Source organism: Chiloscyllium plagiosum, chromosome 13, assembly GCF_004010195.1.
Source record: "Chiloscyllium plagiosum isolate BGI_BamShark_2017 chromosome 13, ASM401019v2, whole genome shotgun sequence".
In the NCBI taxonomy this organism is placed as follows: domain Eukaryota; kingdom Metazoa; phylum Chordata; class Chondrichthyes; order Orectolobiformes; family Hemiscylliidae; genus Chiloscyllium; species Chiloscyllium plagiosum.
This window is the reverse complement of record NC_057722.1, coordinates 39,669,979-39,686,158: the sequence shown is the minus strand read 5'-3', so window position 1 is coordinate 39,686,158 and position 16,180 is coordinate 39,669,979. Positions and strand designations below refer to the sequence as shown.

At 37.8% G+C, this 16,180-nt stretch overlaps 1 protein-coding gene across 1 annotated transcript in view; it reads right to left on the bottom strand.

The window, feature by feature from the left end:
* Nucleotides 1-3,492: 3,492 nt before the first annotated feature.
* ndufb5 (NADH:ubiquinone oxidoreductase subunit B5) overlaps nucleotides 3,493-16,180 on the bottom strand; it is a 16,987-nt gene continuing 4,299 nt past the window's right edge. Inside the window, exons 2-6 of the mRNA XM_043702238.1 lie at nucleotides 14,427-14,512; nucleotides 12,256-12,322; nucleotides 11,299-11,360; nucleotides 6,132-6,238; nucleotides 3,493-5,442 (exon numbers count right to left, since the gene is read on the bottom strand). Of these exons, the coding sequence (XP_043558173.1) occupies nucleotides 5,322-5,442; nucleotides 6,132-6,238; nucleotides 11,299-11,360; nucleotides 12,256-12,322; nucleotides 14,427-14,512 (443 nt within the window). The 3' untranslated portion in view covers nucleotides 3,493-5,321. The remainder of the gene's footprint in view (nucleotides 5,443-6,131; nucleotides 6,239-11,298; nucleotides 11,361-12,255; nucleotides 12,323-14,426; nucleotides 14,513-16,180) is intronic.

Here is a 16,180-nt window from a genome sequence, read left to right as displayed (position 1 = left end):
AAAGAGTTGGATAGAGCTCTCAAGGATAGTGGAATCAAGAGTTATGGAGATAAGGCAGGAACAGGATACTGATTAAGGATGATCAGCCATGATCATATTGAATGGTGGTGCAGGCTCGAAGGGCAGAATGGCCTACTCCTGCACCTATTGTCTATTACAATTGCTTTTTGCAAACACTTGTGGAAAATTATGTAGCATAAGCAGTGTGAATGTGTTTACACTACAAGGAATAATATAAAGCAAAGTGCAGCTTTGTAAGTATAGTTTACTAACTACCATTTGACATGCTTCAACTGCGAGTGGGGAGGTGGACCTCACATTACACTTTGATCCAGGGGTAAATCCATAAATCAACTTCAATATCTGAGATGTCAGAAATGGTACTGAATACTGTGCAATCATTATCAAACATCTCAACTTCTGGCCTTATATTAGAGGGAAGATCATTGAGCAATTGAAAATATTTCACTTTGAAACTATCCTGGGGAGGTCAATGGTAATATCCTGGAACTGAAATGATGATCTCCAAATAATGACAAAAATCGGCTACCTCGGTACTAGTGTCTCTAACCAAAGGTTTTCTCCCTGGTCTCCACTGATGTCAAATTTGCTGTTGCTCCTTGATGTTACTTATGATCAAACACTGGTTTAACGTCAAAAGGCATTACTATCACTTCACCTTTGGATTTGAACTTTTTTGTCCATGTAAGGACTAGGGTTGTAATAGGATCTGGAGCCATGAGGCTCTACTGGAACCCAAACTGAACAACAGTGACCATGTAATAGTTGAGTAAGTAGCCGTTGATAGCACTGTCAACAACATCTTCCATTATTTGCTGATAATTGATTATAAACTACTGGGGCAGTATTTACACGAAACTGCTTTTTAGTGGGGACAATCTATACCTCCACAACTTTCCACATTGCCGGTCAGATACCAATGATGTACTTGTGCCAGAACAAACTGGTGGAGGTGCAACTAGTTGTGGATCACAAACCTTCAGTACTACAATGTATTTGGGACCTATAGTCGTTTTGTACATCTAGTCATTTCTTGATATCAGGTAAAGGGAACTGGATTAATTGAAGACTGGCTCGTGTACTGGTGGGGTCCTCAGGATATCAAAGTGGATCATCAACTTAACAAATAACCAAAGAACTGTGGATGCTGGAAATCAGAAACAAAAACAGAGCAGGTGAGACTAGATTGGGTTGGGATATCTGGTCGGTATGGACTGAAGGGTCTGTTTCCATGCTGTACATCTCTGTAGTGCTGGAAAAACACTACAGGTCTGGCAGCATCTGTAGAAACAAAGCAGAGTTAATGTTTTAGGTTCAGTTTTTCAGAGTTCTGGGTTCTGAACTCAGAAATGCTGAATTTTTCCAGCAATTTGTTCTTGGATTGTCAACTTATCACCTAAAGATGGTTGCTAATGCTTCAATCTTATCTTTCACACTCACATGCCAGTCTTCCCCATCATTGAGGAAGTGGATGCCTGTGATGGCTCCTCTATCTTTTAGTTCTCCACCACCATTCACAACTTGATGTGGCAGGACTGCAGAATTTTAATCTGATACTTTTAACTGTGGGATAACTTTGCTCTGCCATGGCATGCTGCTTCCACTATTTGGGAGTAAATATAATTGCATTATATACTAATGAAGTTATCCCCTCATTTTTCAATATGTCTTCTATTGTTGGTGATAAGTTTTCCTGAATTCTTCATTTAACCAGTGTTCACTTGCTTGATGGTAGTTGTAGAGTCGGGCATATGCTAAACCACAAGATTACCAATTGCCCCTGAATAAAATTCTGCTGCTGATAGCTCTTGCCATCTCAGAGATGCCTGTTGAGTCTCGAGATTTATTCTGTATCTATCCTATTTAGAATGCTGGTAGTACCAACAGGAAGATGGGGCTTACCAACAATATCGTTGACAGATTCACCCATGAGATTTAGATTGATGAGAATTAGGTCAAGTAAGCTTTTGTCCAAGTCAATCTAGTAGGTATGCCCTTTAGGTCTCAGTTAGCTCAGTCAATACGATACTAGCCATTGATGGTGATCGATGTCCCAGTATTATATCAACTGTTGTTTGACTAGTTAGAGATAGCACTCCAAATGTTGGAACTTCTCTCCTGATCTTAGCAAGGGCAACTTTACAGGGTTGACTGGGGAGGGTGTGCCATAGTCATTTCTAACATCGCTCTCAATGCAAGGTGCTCCAAATTTTATTCATATTTGACACCATTATTACCATTTGATACAATTGAGTAACTTTCCAGCCATTTCAGAGGGCATTTGGAGTCACATAAACCAGGCCAGGTAAAGATGGAAAATTTCTTTCCCAAAAGGATATCAGTGGACCAATTATTTTTTCCACAACAACTGGTAGTCTCATGTTCACCATTTCGGAGAACAAGGTTTGTTTCCCAGATTCAGCTATTACTTAAATTTACATTTCTGCATTTGAACTTCTGAATGTAGAGCATTAATTGGAGCATCTTGTCCAGTAATATTTCCAGTATGTAAATATGGGCTCTCTTAAATTGAATGAAGCTATGGATATTATAAATTAATACTCTCAGATGGCAGTAAAAACTGAAAATTAGAAACAAAACGGATTACACACGGCAACTTTCTAAGAAGCAGTGCAAGATAAGTAGTACAATAATAGAAATAATGGCCACATTCTTCATCCCATTCTTAAGTTGTCAAAAAGATCCACTTAAGTTGAAAATAGTCAATTTGATTGGCAGTGATGATCAGGAATGTACAGAAAACCACTATGCCAGCAAAACAGGCTCAATGAAAGACATCAGCTTTTACTTCTGATAAACTACTGGACAGGATGATATGCATTGCCTATTGCAAAGTGAAAAAAAAATCACCAATTTACAGAGATTGTCTTTTAAAATAAAAATGCTTCAGAGAGGCCAAAATCTAGGATATTTACAGCAATTTATTATTTCTGGGTTTCAAACTTATATTTCTGATCAAATTGCTGTAGAATCCCTGGTCACATTATGTTTCCAACTGGTCATAAATATAAACTTGTCAAAGGAATAAAAATATCTTATGTATTTGTAGCATAGCAACTATAACAGTAGGGGGTAGTAAAATACACAATCAACTGGAAAGTAGCAAACATTCATGATGGATATCTTTGTCTCCATTATTCTGAATCTTTTGAAACAAATGTCCAAAGACACATAAAAAATTTAATTGGAAATTTAATGGAATATTGGAGGACAAACAATACAAATTGATCAAGTAAAAATACAGCTTTGATAATATACAAAATAATTTTGTAAAGACTTTAGAATTGGAGATAACATTTATGTAAGGATTCCATTATTTGAAAAAAAATGTTTTTCTTCATGTTTAATCTTATTCGATAGCTAAATTAAAACTAGTTGGTAAAACCCCATTACTAACAATAGAATCAAATTTAATTTGACATGTAAAAGCAAAACACTGAATTCTAGAAATCAAATAACAACAGAAAATGCTGGAAGTACTCAATAGATCTGGCAGCATGTGTGTGCAGACACACAGAGCTAACTTTTCAGATTATGACCTTTTATCAGAAATGGGAAATGTTAAAAGTATATTAGGTTTTAAGGAAATGAAATGAGGGTGTGTAAGAAAAACAAAATGAAAAAGAGAAATATACAGTAGAAGATAGGAGACATTAAACAAGTTAGCAAAATTTGACATTGCCCAGTTTGATCACGTCCACAGGGACAGACGAATGACAATCATGATTGCAGACCCCAGTAAATTTCTTCTCCAAAATCTGTTGTTAAGTACAGATTGACCCCAGTTGCAATATAATTACCACAAGAACTCAAGAATTCAGCACACCAGCACTGAGCACACAATTTTTCATAAGCTATTTACTAAATTTTCTTCCACATCTTACTGTCCCTTCTCAATTTAGAAGAAAACTCATTCTCTGGATTCAAGGGTAAGTATCAAGACTAGCATTTAATTAAAGCTAAATACTGCTGATGCTGGAAATCCAAAATGAAAGTAGAAAATGCTGGAGAAATGCAGGTAGTCAGGAAGCATTTGTGAAGAGAGAAAGAGCTAATGTTGAATTCAAAGATTCTTCATTGAAACCAACATTTAATCCATATTTCCAGTCGCCATCGTTATTTGTCACAACCAAGTGAGATGTTGGGCTACTTCGAATGGAGTTAAATGTGAAATAATCAGGCATGGAAGTGGAGTCACAGATACTAAACCATGATGTAGGAATTTCCCCATTAAAATTACACAAGTATAATCCTTTGAGATTTTACAATTATCCAACAATTTCATGATAATTTTTATTAAAGTCTAGCTTTTATTCCAGATCTTTATAGAACTGCCTTAATACTTACAGCATAGAAATTTTTCATTTGTTCCTACAAGTTCATGCTATATTCAAACCTCCTCGCATCCTTCTTCATCTAACTGCATAGAACCTTATTTTCCTATCTTTATGTGATTATCTAGCTTCTCCTTAAATATATTTTTACAAGTGGCATCAACTCCTCCATGAGAGAGCAATTTCCATATTTTAGTCACTCCTTGGATAAAGTACATTTTTCTGAATTCCCTATTTTATCAGGTTGTAAGTTTGGTCTCTGAGCTGGTAGATTTGTTCTGAGATGTTTCACAAATCCCTACTATATGTTTTAGTGATTATTTAATATTTGATTCCAAATTCTCATTTTGTCCATAGTGGAAACATTTTTATTACATTCATCCTATGAAACCCTTTGATAATGTCAACATCTGTCAAGTCATCCCTTGATTTCTCTTTTCTAACAAGCCCAACTTGTTAAATCTTTCCAATTAGATTAAGTTCGTAGTTCTGATACAACTTCAGCAATTTTTTTTTTTGCATCTTGTCCAGTGCCAATTATTTTTATAAAGTGGATTCCAGAAATGTTTGCAGTACTCTAACTTATGCCCCATAAAGACAGGAAATGCTTAAAATGATCATTAAGAGGAGGAAAAAAAAAAGCAAATCTTAGAAAGCATTTTTATTTATCCTATCATTGCAAGAGAACACTTCATCATTAAATATATCACTCATGACCTAGCTAAAACCAGGAACTCACTGCGTAGACAACTGCAGGAGAGAATGTCAACGACTTAATAGTCTATGAATTGTACAATTTTTAAAAAATGAGAACTTTGATTAAAGTAATATTTCAATTAAAACAAGACACTGTCAAAAGAATATTGACATGATATAATTTATTAAAGAACTTGTTTTCACATTCTTTGTGTTAATAATTAGCACTTCCCAGCAATCTTTGTCTTCCTAATAATCTGGGTTTGATTTATGAGAATTATCGATCAAGTTTTTGTCCAGAGTTTCATATTGATACCAAGCACCATCACCTCGCTCCCTCATCAGACGACGAACCTCAAGTTGTTTCAGCCTATAATTTAGGAAGCAAAACTAAAATTAGCAATGCAAGCAGTTGAAACAATTCTGGAACTAGAAAGTATATCTAAAAATAGTAATCCATTCCTAGTCTGCCAATAATTTTTAATCCCCAATCTTCAGAATCATATTTTCACCTAGCCTATTAGTAGAATGTTTTCTTTGAGGCTTCTGTCAACATTAATTTTACTCAACCGGCAACTGATATGCAAGCCTATTTTGGGATAACTTCTACTAGCTGTTTTTTTGGATTACCCAAGAGTTAAAACAATCTGGTATATAACAACTTTTGATGAGCCGGATTTCATAAATCTGCCTCTTGATAATAGCACTTTTTCACTCATGATCTTTCCTCACCTAAACTAATATAAAAGATGCAAACTGAAAGACAATGTGCTATGCTAAATAAATCACAGTTGATAAGCATAGGAGATGTAAATGAGACCTCAGCCGTACCAGTTGTTTTCAATTCTACAAACAGTCAGCATTAGTCATTTTTTAAAGTTACATTTGCCCCATCTTTGAAAAGGTCTGTGATCCATAAAGGTGGATGCTTAGCAAAGTGACACCAACATCCTTTTACACATGACAACTTCCATTTTAGTATACATTTTGAACTACAAAGCTTTTAACGGCATTGTTCGGATTACTTTATTATATATATTTAGATTTGCTACAACGTACCTCAGGTCTGCTTTCTCTGCTTCAACAGAAATAAGGGCCATCATTTTCTCATAACCCTTCTCAGGTGGGTCATAAAGATATTTTACAATCCACCTTGTTATGGGATGCTGCAAGTAGAAAATAATATAACTGGACATGAGATTACTAACAAAAAGGTGCCTAGCACTTACAGCTTTCACCTTCCCCAGAGTTTACAAAGCATGAAGGAAGAAATCATTTGGATGTAGGTTTGCTCGCTGAGCTGGAAGGTTAGTTTTCAGACATTTCATCACCATACTAGGTAACATCAGTGAGCATCTGGAGCACACAAGTCACGGTAGCATTTGAATTTTCAACTTTTTAAACTCAGAGACAAAAGATGTTACCAGAACTATACCACAGCTTTAACAAAAACATCCCTAATTCATCCATGAAATTCTACAGAGCTATGACTTCCAAATTAGTTGAGTGATAGTAAACAGGGAGTAATAGTCAATGGATATTTTCAGGCTGGAGGAAGGTTTGTAATGTTCCCCCAGGGTCTGTATTGGAACCCTAAATCATAGAATCCTAAGTGTGGAAAGAGTCCATTCGGCACAGAGTCTGTACCAACCCTCTGAAGAACATCCCATCCAGACCCAGAACCACACCCCCCAGCCCTACTCCTGTAACCATGGCTAACCTACCTAATCTGAACATTCCTGGATGTTACAGGGCAATTTAGAATGGCCAATTCACCTAAAAGGCACAGCTTTGGGCAGTGAGAGTAAACCAGCGAACCTGAATGAAACTCATGCAGACACAGGGAGAACATGCAAACTCCACACAGAGCCACCTGTGGTTGGAATCGAACCTAGAACCTTGGCGCTGTGAGGCAGCAGTGCTAACCACTGAGCCATCATGCTAGTCATACAAGGGGCAATATAAAAGTTCAGAGATGATACAAAACTTGGAAGAATCATAAACTGTGAGGGAGATAGTATAGAACTCCAGAGACAGATAGGTTCGTGGAGTGAGCACACTGGTGGCACATGTTTCAATAGAGTGTGACATGATGCATTTTAAGAGGAAGAGCAATGAAAAACAATATAAAATCGGGTGTACAATTCTAAGGGGGGGGGGGGCCTGTTGCAGGAGCCAGGGACCTGGGTATGTACGTGTAAACTGAGACGATTCTATGGTTTTAACAGGTGCATCTTGTCCATTTTTTGTTTAAAAGAGAGGTTTTGAGCTATGGGTATTGAGCTGTCACCTCCAAGCCAATAAAGTAAACAGCTTGTGAGGCCTTGTGAATTTTTTTGTTAGAAAGTTGGAATAATAGATGGAGCATGAATGATTGGGCTCATACCACTACAGAACCAGAGTTTTACCTTAGCTTTCAATAGTTGTTGGGGTTTGGAAGCTGGTTGTGGAAGCAGTTACATCTCTCTCAGCCACAACAAAAAGCTGGAGTTCTCACTGCTGCCAGAATCCCATGTGAGAAAATCTGTTTTACTGACTTTGCTTTTGACAAGGGTATTTATGAGATGTTATGATACTCGAACTGTTGCTGTATAGTAGTTAAATAATTTATTATACTGTTACGGTTCCCAAGAGTTAAAGTTTCTTTTGATTGTATATTAACTGTAGGGCAAGAATAAAGTGTGTCATGCTTAAAACTTAGTAGTGTAACCAACTGAATTCCATCTAGAACTCAGTACCTTCCACTTGCCTTTAAATAAGATAAAATTTAGGCTCTCGGCCAGTTCCTTGATATATTTGAAGGGGGTGTGGTGCGGTCCATAACAATAAAAGTGACAGGACAGATAGACAGCAGTAAATAAAGCATATGCTAACCTCAACTTAATTAATAGAGGCATAGAGTACAAGAGCAAAGAGGAGACATTCATGATGTTGAACTTGTACAAGACATTTGTTGGACCTCAGCAGGACTATTGCGTACATTTGTGGGTGCCATATTAAAGGAAGAATGCAAATGCATTGAAGACAGTGCAGAAGAGGTTTACAAGAATGGTTCTAGGGATGAAAAACTTCTGTTATAAGGATAGATTGAAGAGGTTGGGATTGTTCTGAAGTGAAAAATCATGAGTCAACTGAATAGAGCAGATGGGGAGAAAATGATCCTGCTCATAAAAAGGAACAGGAACACTGAGGTGCTAATTTCAAATAATCTGCAAAAGAAATAAGAGTGAAGTGAGGAAAACCTTTTCTCAGTGAGTCCTTCAGGTGTGGAATGCACTGCCTAAACGTGTGGTGGAGTCAGGTTCAATTGAGACATTCAAGAGGGCATTGGATGATTATTTTGATAAAGATAATGTGAAAGGGTATGGAACAAAACCAGGAGATTGGCATGCAGTATAGATGCCCATTTAATGAGCTGGTGCAGCACAATCAACTAAATGGCCTCCTTCTGCATCATAATACTTCTGTGATTCTGTTAAATTCCAAATTTTGTTTTCAAATCACAAGTATGCCATTCAGTCATGACTATTTGTTATGAAAATTAATCTTTACTTATTTCTCTCTTTCAGATTAGATTAGATTACTCACAAGAAACATCAATTTCCTGATATTTCTTATCGTTTTCATGCAATGTTTTCAGCTCTCAATATCTCAAAGACTTCATTTGCCTTTCTTCTTCGATATTATTTTTTATTATTTATTTCAGTTAAGACCATTTGTTTCTATTGCAAAAGCTTCTCCTTCTATAGCTGCAAATACAGACTTCCTACCCTCATACCACACTGGTTTAAACACTTTCCCCACCACTTTACTTAATCTCGACTAACTGAGGTAAAAGGATGCATACATAAGGCGACTGAAGACAGATGAAGCCTTGGAAGAATATCAGCAATGTAGGACCAATCTGAAACGAGGAATTAGAGGGCCAAAAGGGGGCATAAGATATCCTTAGCGAGCAGGGTTAAGGAAAACCCCAAAATCTTTTATTCATATGTAATAAGCAAGAGGGTAACTAGGGAAAGGGTTCGCCCACTCAAGGGCAAAGGAGTAAAGATATGCATAGAGCCAAAGAAAATGATTGAGATTCTTAATGAGTACTTTGTATCAGTATTCACTGAGGAGAGGGACGGCAAATGTTGAGGTAAGGGATAGATCTTTAATTATTCTAGGTCAAGTCAGCATAAGGAGAGATCAAGTGTTGTGCATTCTAAAACGCATTAAGGTGGACAGGTCCCCAGGTCCGGATGGGATCTATCCTAGGTTACTGAGGGAAGCGAGAGAACAAATAGCTGGGGCTTTAACAGATACCTTTGCAGCATCCTTGAACACGGAGAAGGTCCCAGAGTACTGGAGAATTGCTAATGTTGCCCCCTTGTTTAAGAAGGGTAGCAGGGATAATCCAGGTAATTATAGACTTGTGAGCCTGACGTCAGTGGCAGGGAAGCTACTGGAGAAGATACTAAGGGATAGGATATATACCCATTTGGAAGAAAATGGGCTTATCAGTGATAGATTAGAATGGTGCTGGAAAAGCACAGCAGGTCAGGCATCATCTGAGGAGCAGAAAAACCAACGTTTTGGGCAAAAGCCCTTCATCAAGAATGCTCATTCCTGATGAAAGGCTTCTGCCCGAAATGTTGATAGTTCTGCTCCTTGGTTACTGCCCAACCTGCTGTACTTTTCCAGCACCACTCTAATCTTGACTCTAATCTCCAGCATCTGCAGTACGCATGTCCGCCTTATCAGTGATAGGCAGTATGGTTTTATGCAGGGAAGGTCACATCTTACAAACCTAATAGAATTCTTTGAAGAGGTGACAAAGTTGATTGATGAGGGAAGGGATGTTGATGTCATACACATGGACTTTAGTAAGGCGTTTGATAAAGTTCCCCATAGTAGGCTGATGAAGAAGGTGAAGTTGCATGGGGTCCAGGGTGTTCTAGCTAGATGGATAGAGAACTGGTTGGGCAATTGAAGACAAATAGTAGTAGTGGAACGGAGCTTCTCAAAATGGAGACCTGTGACCAGAGGTGCCCCACAGGGATACATGCTGGGACCACTGTTGTTTGTGATATACATAAATGATTTGGAGGAAGGTGTTGTTTGACTCATTAGCAAGTTTGCAGATGACACTAAGATTGGTGGAGTAGCAGATAGTGAAGGGGATTGTTAGAGAATACTGCAGAACATAGATTGGAGAGTTGATCAGAGAAATGGCAGATGGAGTTCAATCCGGACAAATGTGAGGTGATGCATTTTGGAAGATGCAATTTAAGAGCAAATACAGTAAATGGAAAAGTCCTGGGGAAAATTGATGCACAGAGAGATCTGCGTGTTCAGGTCCATTGTTCCCTGAAGGTGGCAACACAGTTGGTAGATTGGTCAAGACGACAAATGGCATGCTTTTCTTCATCAGATGGGGTGTCAAGTACAACAGTTGGTAGGTCATGTTATAGTTGTATAAGACTTTAGTTCGGCCACATTTGGAATACTGCGTACAGTTTTGGTCGCCACATTACCAAAAGTATATGGATGCTTTGGAGAGGGTACAGAGGAGGTTCACCAGGATGTTGCCAGGTATGGAGGGTGCTAGCTATGAGGATAGGTTGAGTAGATTAGGATCATTTTCATTGGAAAGGAGGAGGTTGAAGGGGGACCTGATTGAGGCCTACAAGATCATGAGAAGCATAGACAGGGTGGATAGCAAAAAACCTTTTCCCAAAAAGTAGAGGACTCAATTACTAGGGGTCACAAGTTCAAAGTGAGAGGGGAAAAGTTTAGGGGAGATATACGGGGAAAGTTCTTCACACAGTGGGTGGTGGGTACTGGAATGCGCTGCCAGTGGAGGTGGTATGGGCGGGATCGATAGCATCATTGAAGAGGTTTCTAGACAGATACATGAATGGGCAGGGAGCAAAGGGATACAGATCCTTAGAAAATGGGTGGAAGATTTAGATAGAGGATCTCGATCGGTACAGGCTTGGAGGGCCAAAGGGCCTGTTCCTGTGCTGTAAGGTTCTTTGTTCTTTCCAGATGTTATTTTATTTCAGGTGCAAATAGCTGCTAGTCCTCTATACACAAGTTAACAAAGAGTTTATCTTCAAAGGAATCCTAATTGCAACTCTCAATGAATTAATCTGTATCTAAATGGTGCTGAGGAAATATTGCAAATTATAGTTGACACCCAGTGCATTAGTTAATATGATTACAAAGAGGCTTACTGTACCTTGTGGTATTCCCAATGTTCTGGCACATAATCTTCAGGAATCTCTGCAAGTTCTGCCTCACCTGAGAAATGTAAACCCAGAGATATATTTTTAGAAAAGCAGTTTATTTTCTTCCAAGAATAATTGATCTGTTTCCATTTTGTGCAAAATATATGATTATTTATTTACATTGCATGCCCTGCACTGGTCATCATTGTGTGTTAAATTCCTAGTTTGATAACATTTATACTTGAATTGAATATAATGCTTTAAGAGCCAGATTTATTGGGGTAAGTTGAATTTACCTCACAAAGTAAATGTAATCACAAAGTGATCACTTGAATGCAGAGTTAAAATTTACAGAACATGTCTCCTTACTTGTTCATGTTTTGCATGCATTGCGGTCAAGGCCAGCATTTATGGTCTATGCCTAATTCTCCTCAAAATTAGTGAACACCTTGAATTACACCTTCTAAGATTTAGGAACATCCTCAGGCTGTGACGCAGGGAGTTTTACTCAACACTAGTTAAGAAACTAAGATATATTTCCCAGTTGTATATAGATATTGCCTGAGTCTATTGGACAGCTCTCCCAATTCTAGCATAAGATCCCAGCTATCAGCGAGGACCACTTTGCAGGATTGGCTGGGTTGGGTGTAGCAGTTTCCTTGGTCAATGTCAGCTGATACATTTAGTTTTATTCTTAATAGTCATTCTCAGAGAAATTTGACACAGCTGATTAGATTTCTGGTTATTTCAGAGGGCAATTAAGTGTCAATTATGTTGTTTTGGGTCTGGGGTTACACCAGATGGACAAAGACAGTATATATCTTTCTCTGAAGGACATTAATGAATTAGACAGGTTTTAAATCATAATGCAGTAATTTTAGCTCATTTTATTTTCAATGTCAATTGAATTACACTATTCATTTAAAAATAATCTTAGCATCATTTGTAACTACCACTAAAATACTTACCAATAAAAATATTCACAAAAGTGACGAAAACAGCCACTGGTATTCCAGTTAATAAAGTGTAGAATGTCTGCAGAAAGAATTGAAAATTCCTCAAATTTATCAATGCAACTGTCAATGTGTGTTTAAAATTGTATACATGTAAAAATTAAGACCATTTGTCTTAAATGCCACTGAAGTAAATCAATAGGTGAAAAGGTATGTGGAATGACAATGATGCAAAGTAAATTCAAGGATGGTTTTCATTTGAACAGCATACTTCAGACAAATGAAGTTGAAGTTGATGAGCTGAAGGCCATTTTGAATTCTCAACAGTTATTTCCCTATTCGAGCAGCAAAAGGGAAGATCTCCACTGAATCATATTTCACATTTATCATTCTCTGGCAAAACATAATATAATAATTTGCAGATGGCAAAGTAATTAAAGAAGCAATGACTGTGGCCAATGACTTTATTCAAAGACATTTAAAACAAAGAATAGTAACAAAAATCCAAAGCACGTCACTTAATGCTTCCATGCTAGCAACGGCAAATTTCAACAACTGCAACACGACCTGAAGGACTATGTATGCTTTTCACTGCATTTAGACGAAGCCAATAAATATGACTGACACAGCCCAACTGATTACACTTGTGTTCACGAACATTTTAAGGACATAACAATTAAAGAGGAACGTCCCACATTTTTGCCTCAGAGAGAAGTAAAAAGGAGGATATCTGCAAAAATTTCAAAAGATATATATGAGAAAAAAAATTCCAATCAAGACGCTGGTTTCCATCACAACTGATCTTGCACTAGCCATGCTTGGTTCAAATGCAGGTTTTGTTGCATTTGCAGATATTATCTTGATTTTGCTTTTTTTGTTAATTACCACTGAAATAAAGCAAGCATTAACAAACAAAGTTATGGATTTCTCTCATGTAATAGAAATTAAGTTTGTAAACTCAATTCGAGCAGAGCCCCACGACAAACTGATCATGCTAATGTGAGATGGAAGTCAAGGGAAAGTCCCGCAAAGATTGTTTGATCTGATGCCCGAAACGGTCACTTTCCTGAAATCAAGGAACAAAGTGTGCCGTGAACTCACTGATGAAATGGTGGTTGCTTGACTTCGGGCTCCTTATAGACAATGTCAAAACTGAACAAGCTGAACTGTTACATGCAAAGTGTCTGTCCTTTCCCTACAGTTAAGTGCTGTATGTGTATTCAAATTGAAACTGGGTCTATGGTCTTCCCACTTAAAGAACAAAACGTAGCAACATCTTGAATCTTAAAATTCTAGAAAAATAAATAAAAAAGATAAAGAAAAATGGTTTATCCATAAAATATTTGTGCATACCTAAAGAAGTTGGCAGAGGAATTCAAGAGGTGATTTCAGGAATTCGCAACAAATTTGTGATGCAACAAATCATCAAGTTTGTCTCAATTCCATCCCCTTAAGTAGATATTGGTGTCTTGACTACCAAATTCCATGAGGTGTTTCCATTTATACAGCAGTGGAATTGATATGAAGATAATTACTATGCAAATGATGTTGAGCTGAAAGTTAATTCAAGGGACAGTGATTTTTGCGGACTTGATAAAAAGAGAAAAATACCCATTCTTATCATCCTGTGCTTTTAAAATGAAGGCTTACCTTTACTCCACATAGCTCTGAGAGACAGTGCTCTCCAAAATTATGAGAACCAAGCCTAAATATTGCGCCTGACTGTATATGACTAGCAGTATCCAACTACAACTCAGACTTCGAGGCACTTGCAGATAATATGCCATCACAGGTGACACACAGATGTAGTGAGTAGAGAACAAATGAATAATTATATATATTGGGTTTCAGGTTTATATAGCACTAAAAATAAACTATTTTTTCTTTGGGGTAGAAAAGTCAATAATGCTTTTTCATTAAATATTTCTAAAGCTTTACATCAAAGACAACAAATTTTCTCAATACATATGTTCTTCTTTGCACAATATAATTGGGTATACACTATGTCCACACATTCCAATCGAATAAGTAACCAGAATTAAGAAGTTATTATTTATCAATGCTGATTACTAACCAATGGCTTTATATTTGAATTACATAATTTATCCCATTCAATCTCAGGCAGAATATCTTTTCTATGTTTGTGGATTCATTCACCTGACTTTGGATGCAACTTTGATACATACCAAAAGACGCAGAAAGCGAGTATCATAATATTGACTGGACTTGACAACAAACATCTGTTTTCCATGACTACCATGACGAACTGCAACTAGAATAAAACAAAACCACAAAAACTTGTCAGTTAATAGAAAATAAATAAATGTACATTAGGTTCAACACCACTACCTTTCTTCATGACTCCTTTATTGATAAATTATCAGAATGCTCTTCTGACATGCAATACTGGATGAGCAGGAATTTGTTCAAAATTAAATATTGGGAAAACTGAAGTCACTGTTATTGGATTCCTCTCCAAACTTAATTCCTCAACTACTGACTCCATTCCTCTCCTTGGCAATAAGCCCAAGATTAAGCCAGTTTGTAACCTTGGTGTCACATCTGACCCTGAGATGAGCTTCTAACCACATTTTAATGCCACCACAAAGACCAGCTGTTAGCTAGCATCATTACATTACATGTCAAACTCAGGTCTTCTGCTACTTAAGCCTCAAAAATCCCTGCCATCACTTTTTCAATGCTCAAGCATTCCATGCATCCTGGTTTGTTTCCCATATTCCATAACTTTAAATCATCCAAACCTTGGCAGCCTGCTCGCTAACTTGCAGCAAGTCCTGATACACTATCATTCTTGTGCTCGCTACATTGGCTCCCAAATAAGGGACATCTTGATTTTAAAGTTTTTAAGTAACTTTCAAATTCCTATATGAATTCACCCTTCCCAAATCTGTAACCTCATCCAGCCCTTTCACCCTCTGAAATATATTTACTTCTGAAATTTGGCCTTTTGTACACACGCCCAACTTTAATTACTCCACCACTAGTGGCCATGCCCCACACTCTGGAATACTTATCAACATCTCTCTATCTTATTATCCTCCTTTAAAATCCTAATTTTGACCCAAGCTTCTGATCAGACCTCTTATGGTAGTAATTTGCTGGCGAGACAGTCATTATGCCAGCATTGATATGAGATGTGCAGGGGACCCTGAAGAACCTCCATCATAGCAGACTTAGAAGGAATTGCCCAGCAATTTAAATATTCCTTTGAGCAAATCCACTTTGCCTGGCACCCTTGGAAAGTCGCCATAAAAATTGGAGACTGAACAGTTCTGGAAAAGTTAGACAAATAAATACATCTAACTCTAGAGAGTAGCTATTAAACTAAGCTGGGAATTTGTGTTGCAGACGTTTCATCCCCTGTCTAGGTGACATCCCCAGTGCTTGGGAGCCTCCTGTGAAGTGCTTCTGTGATCTTTCCTCCGGCATTTGTAGTGATTTGAATCTGTCGCTTCCAGTTGTCAGTTCCAGCTGTCCGCTGAAGTGGCCGGTATATTGGGTCTAGATCGATGTGCTTCTTGATTGAATCTGTGGATGAGTGCCATGCCTCTAGGAATTCCCTGGCTGTTCTCTGTTTGGCTTGTCCAAAATAGTAGTGTTGTCCCAGTCGAATTCATGTTGCTTGTCATCTGCATGTGTGGCTACTAAGGATAGCTGGTCGTGTCGTTTCTTGGCTAGTTGGTGTTCATGGATGCGGATTAGGACAAACAGGAAGACAGTTAACGATCCGCATCCATGAACACCAACTAGCCACGAAACGACTCGACCAGCTATCCTTAGTAGCCACACACGCAGATGACAAGCAACATGAGTTCGACTGGGACAACACTACTATTATAGGACAAGCCAAACAGAGAACAGCCAGGGAATTCCTACAGGCATGGCACTCATCCACAGATTCAATCAAGAAGCACATCGA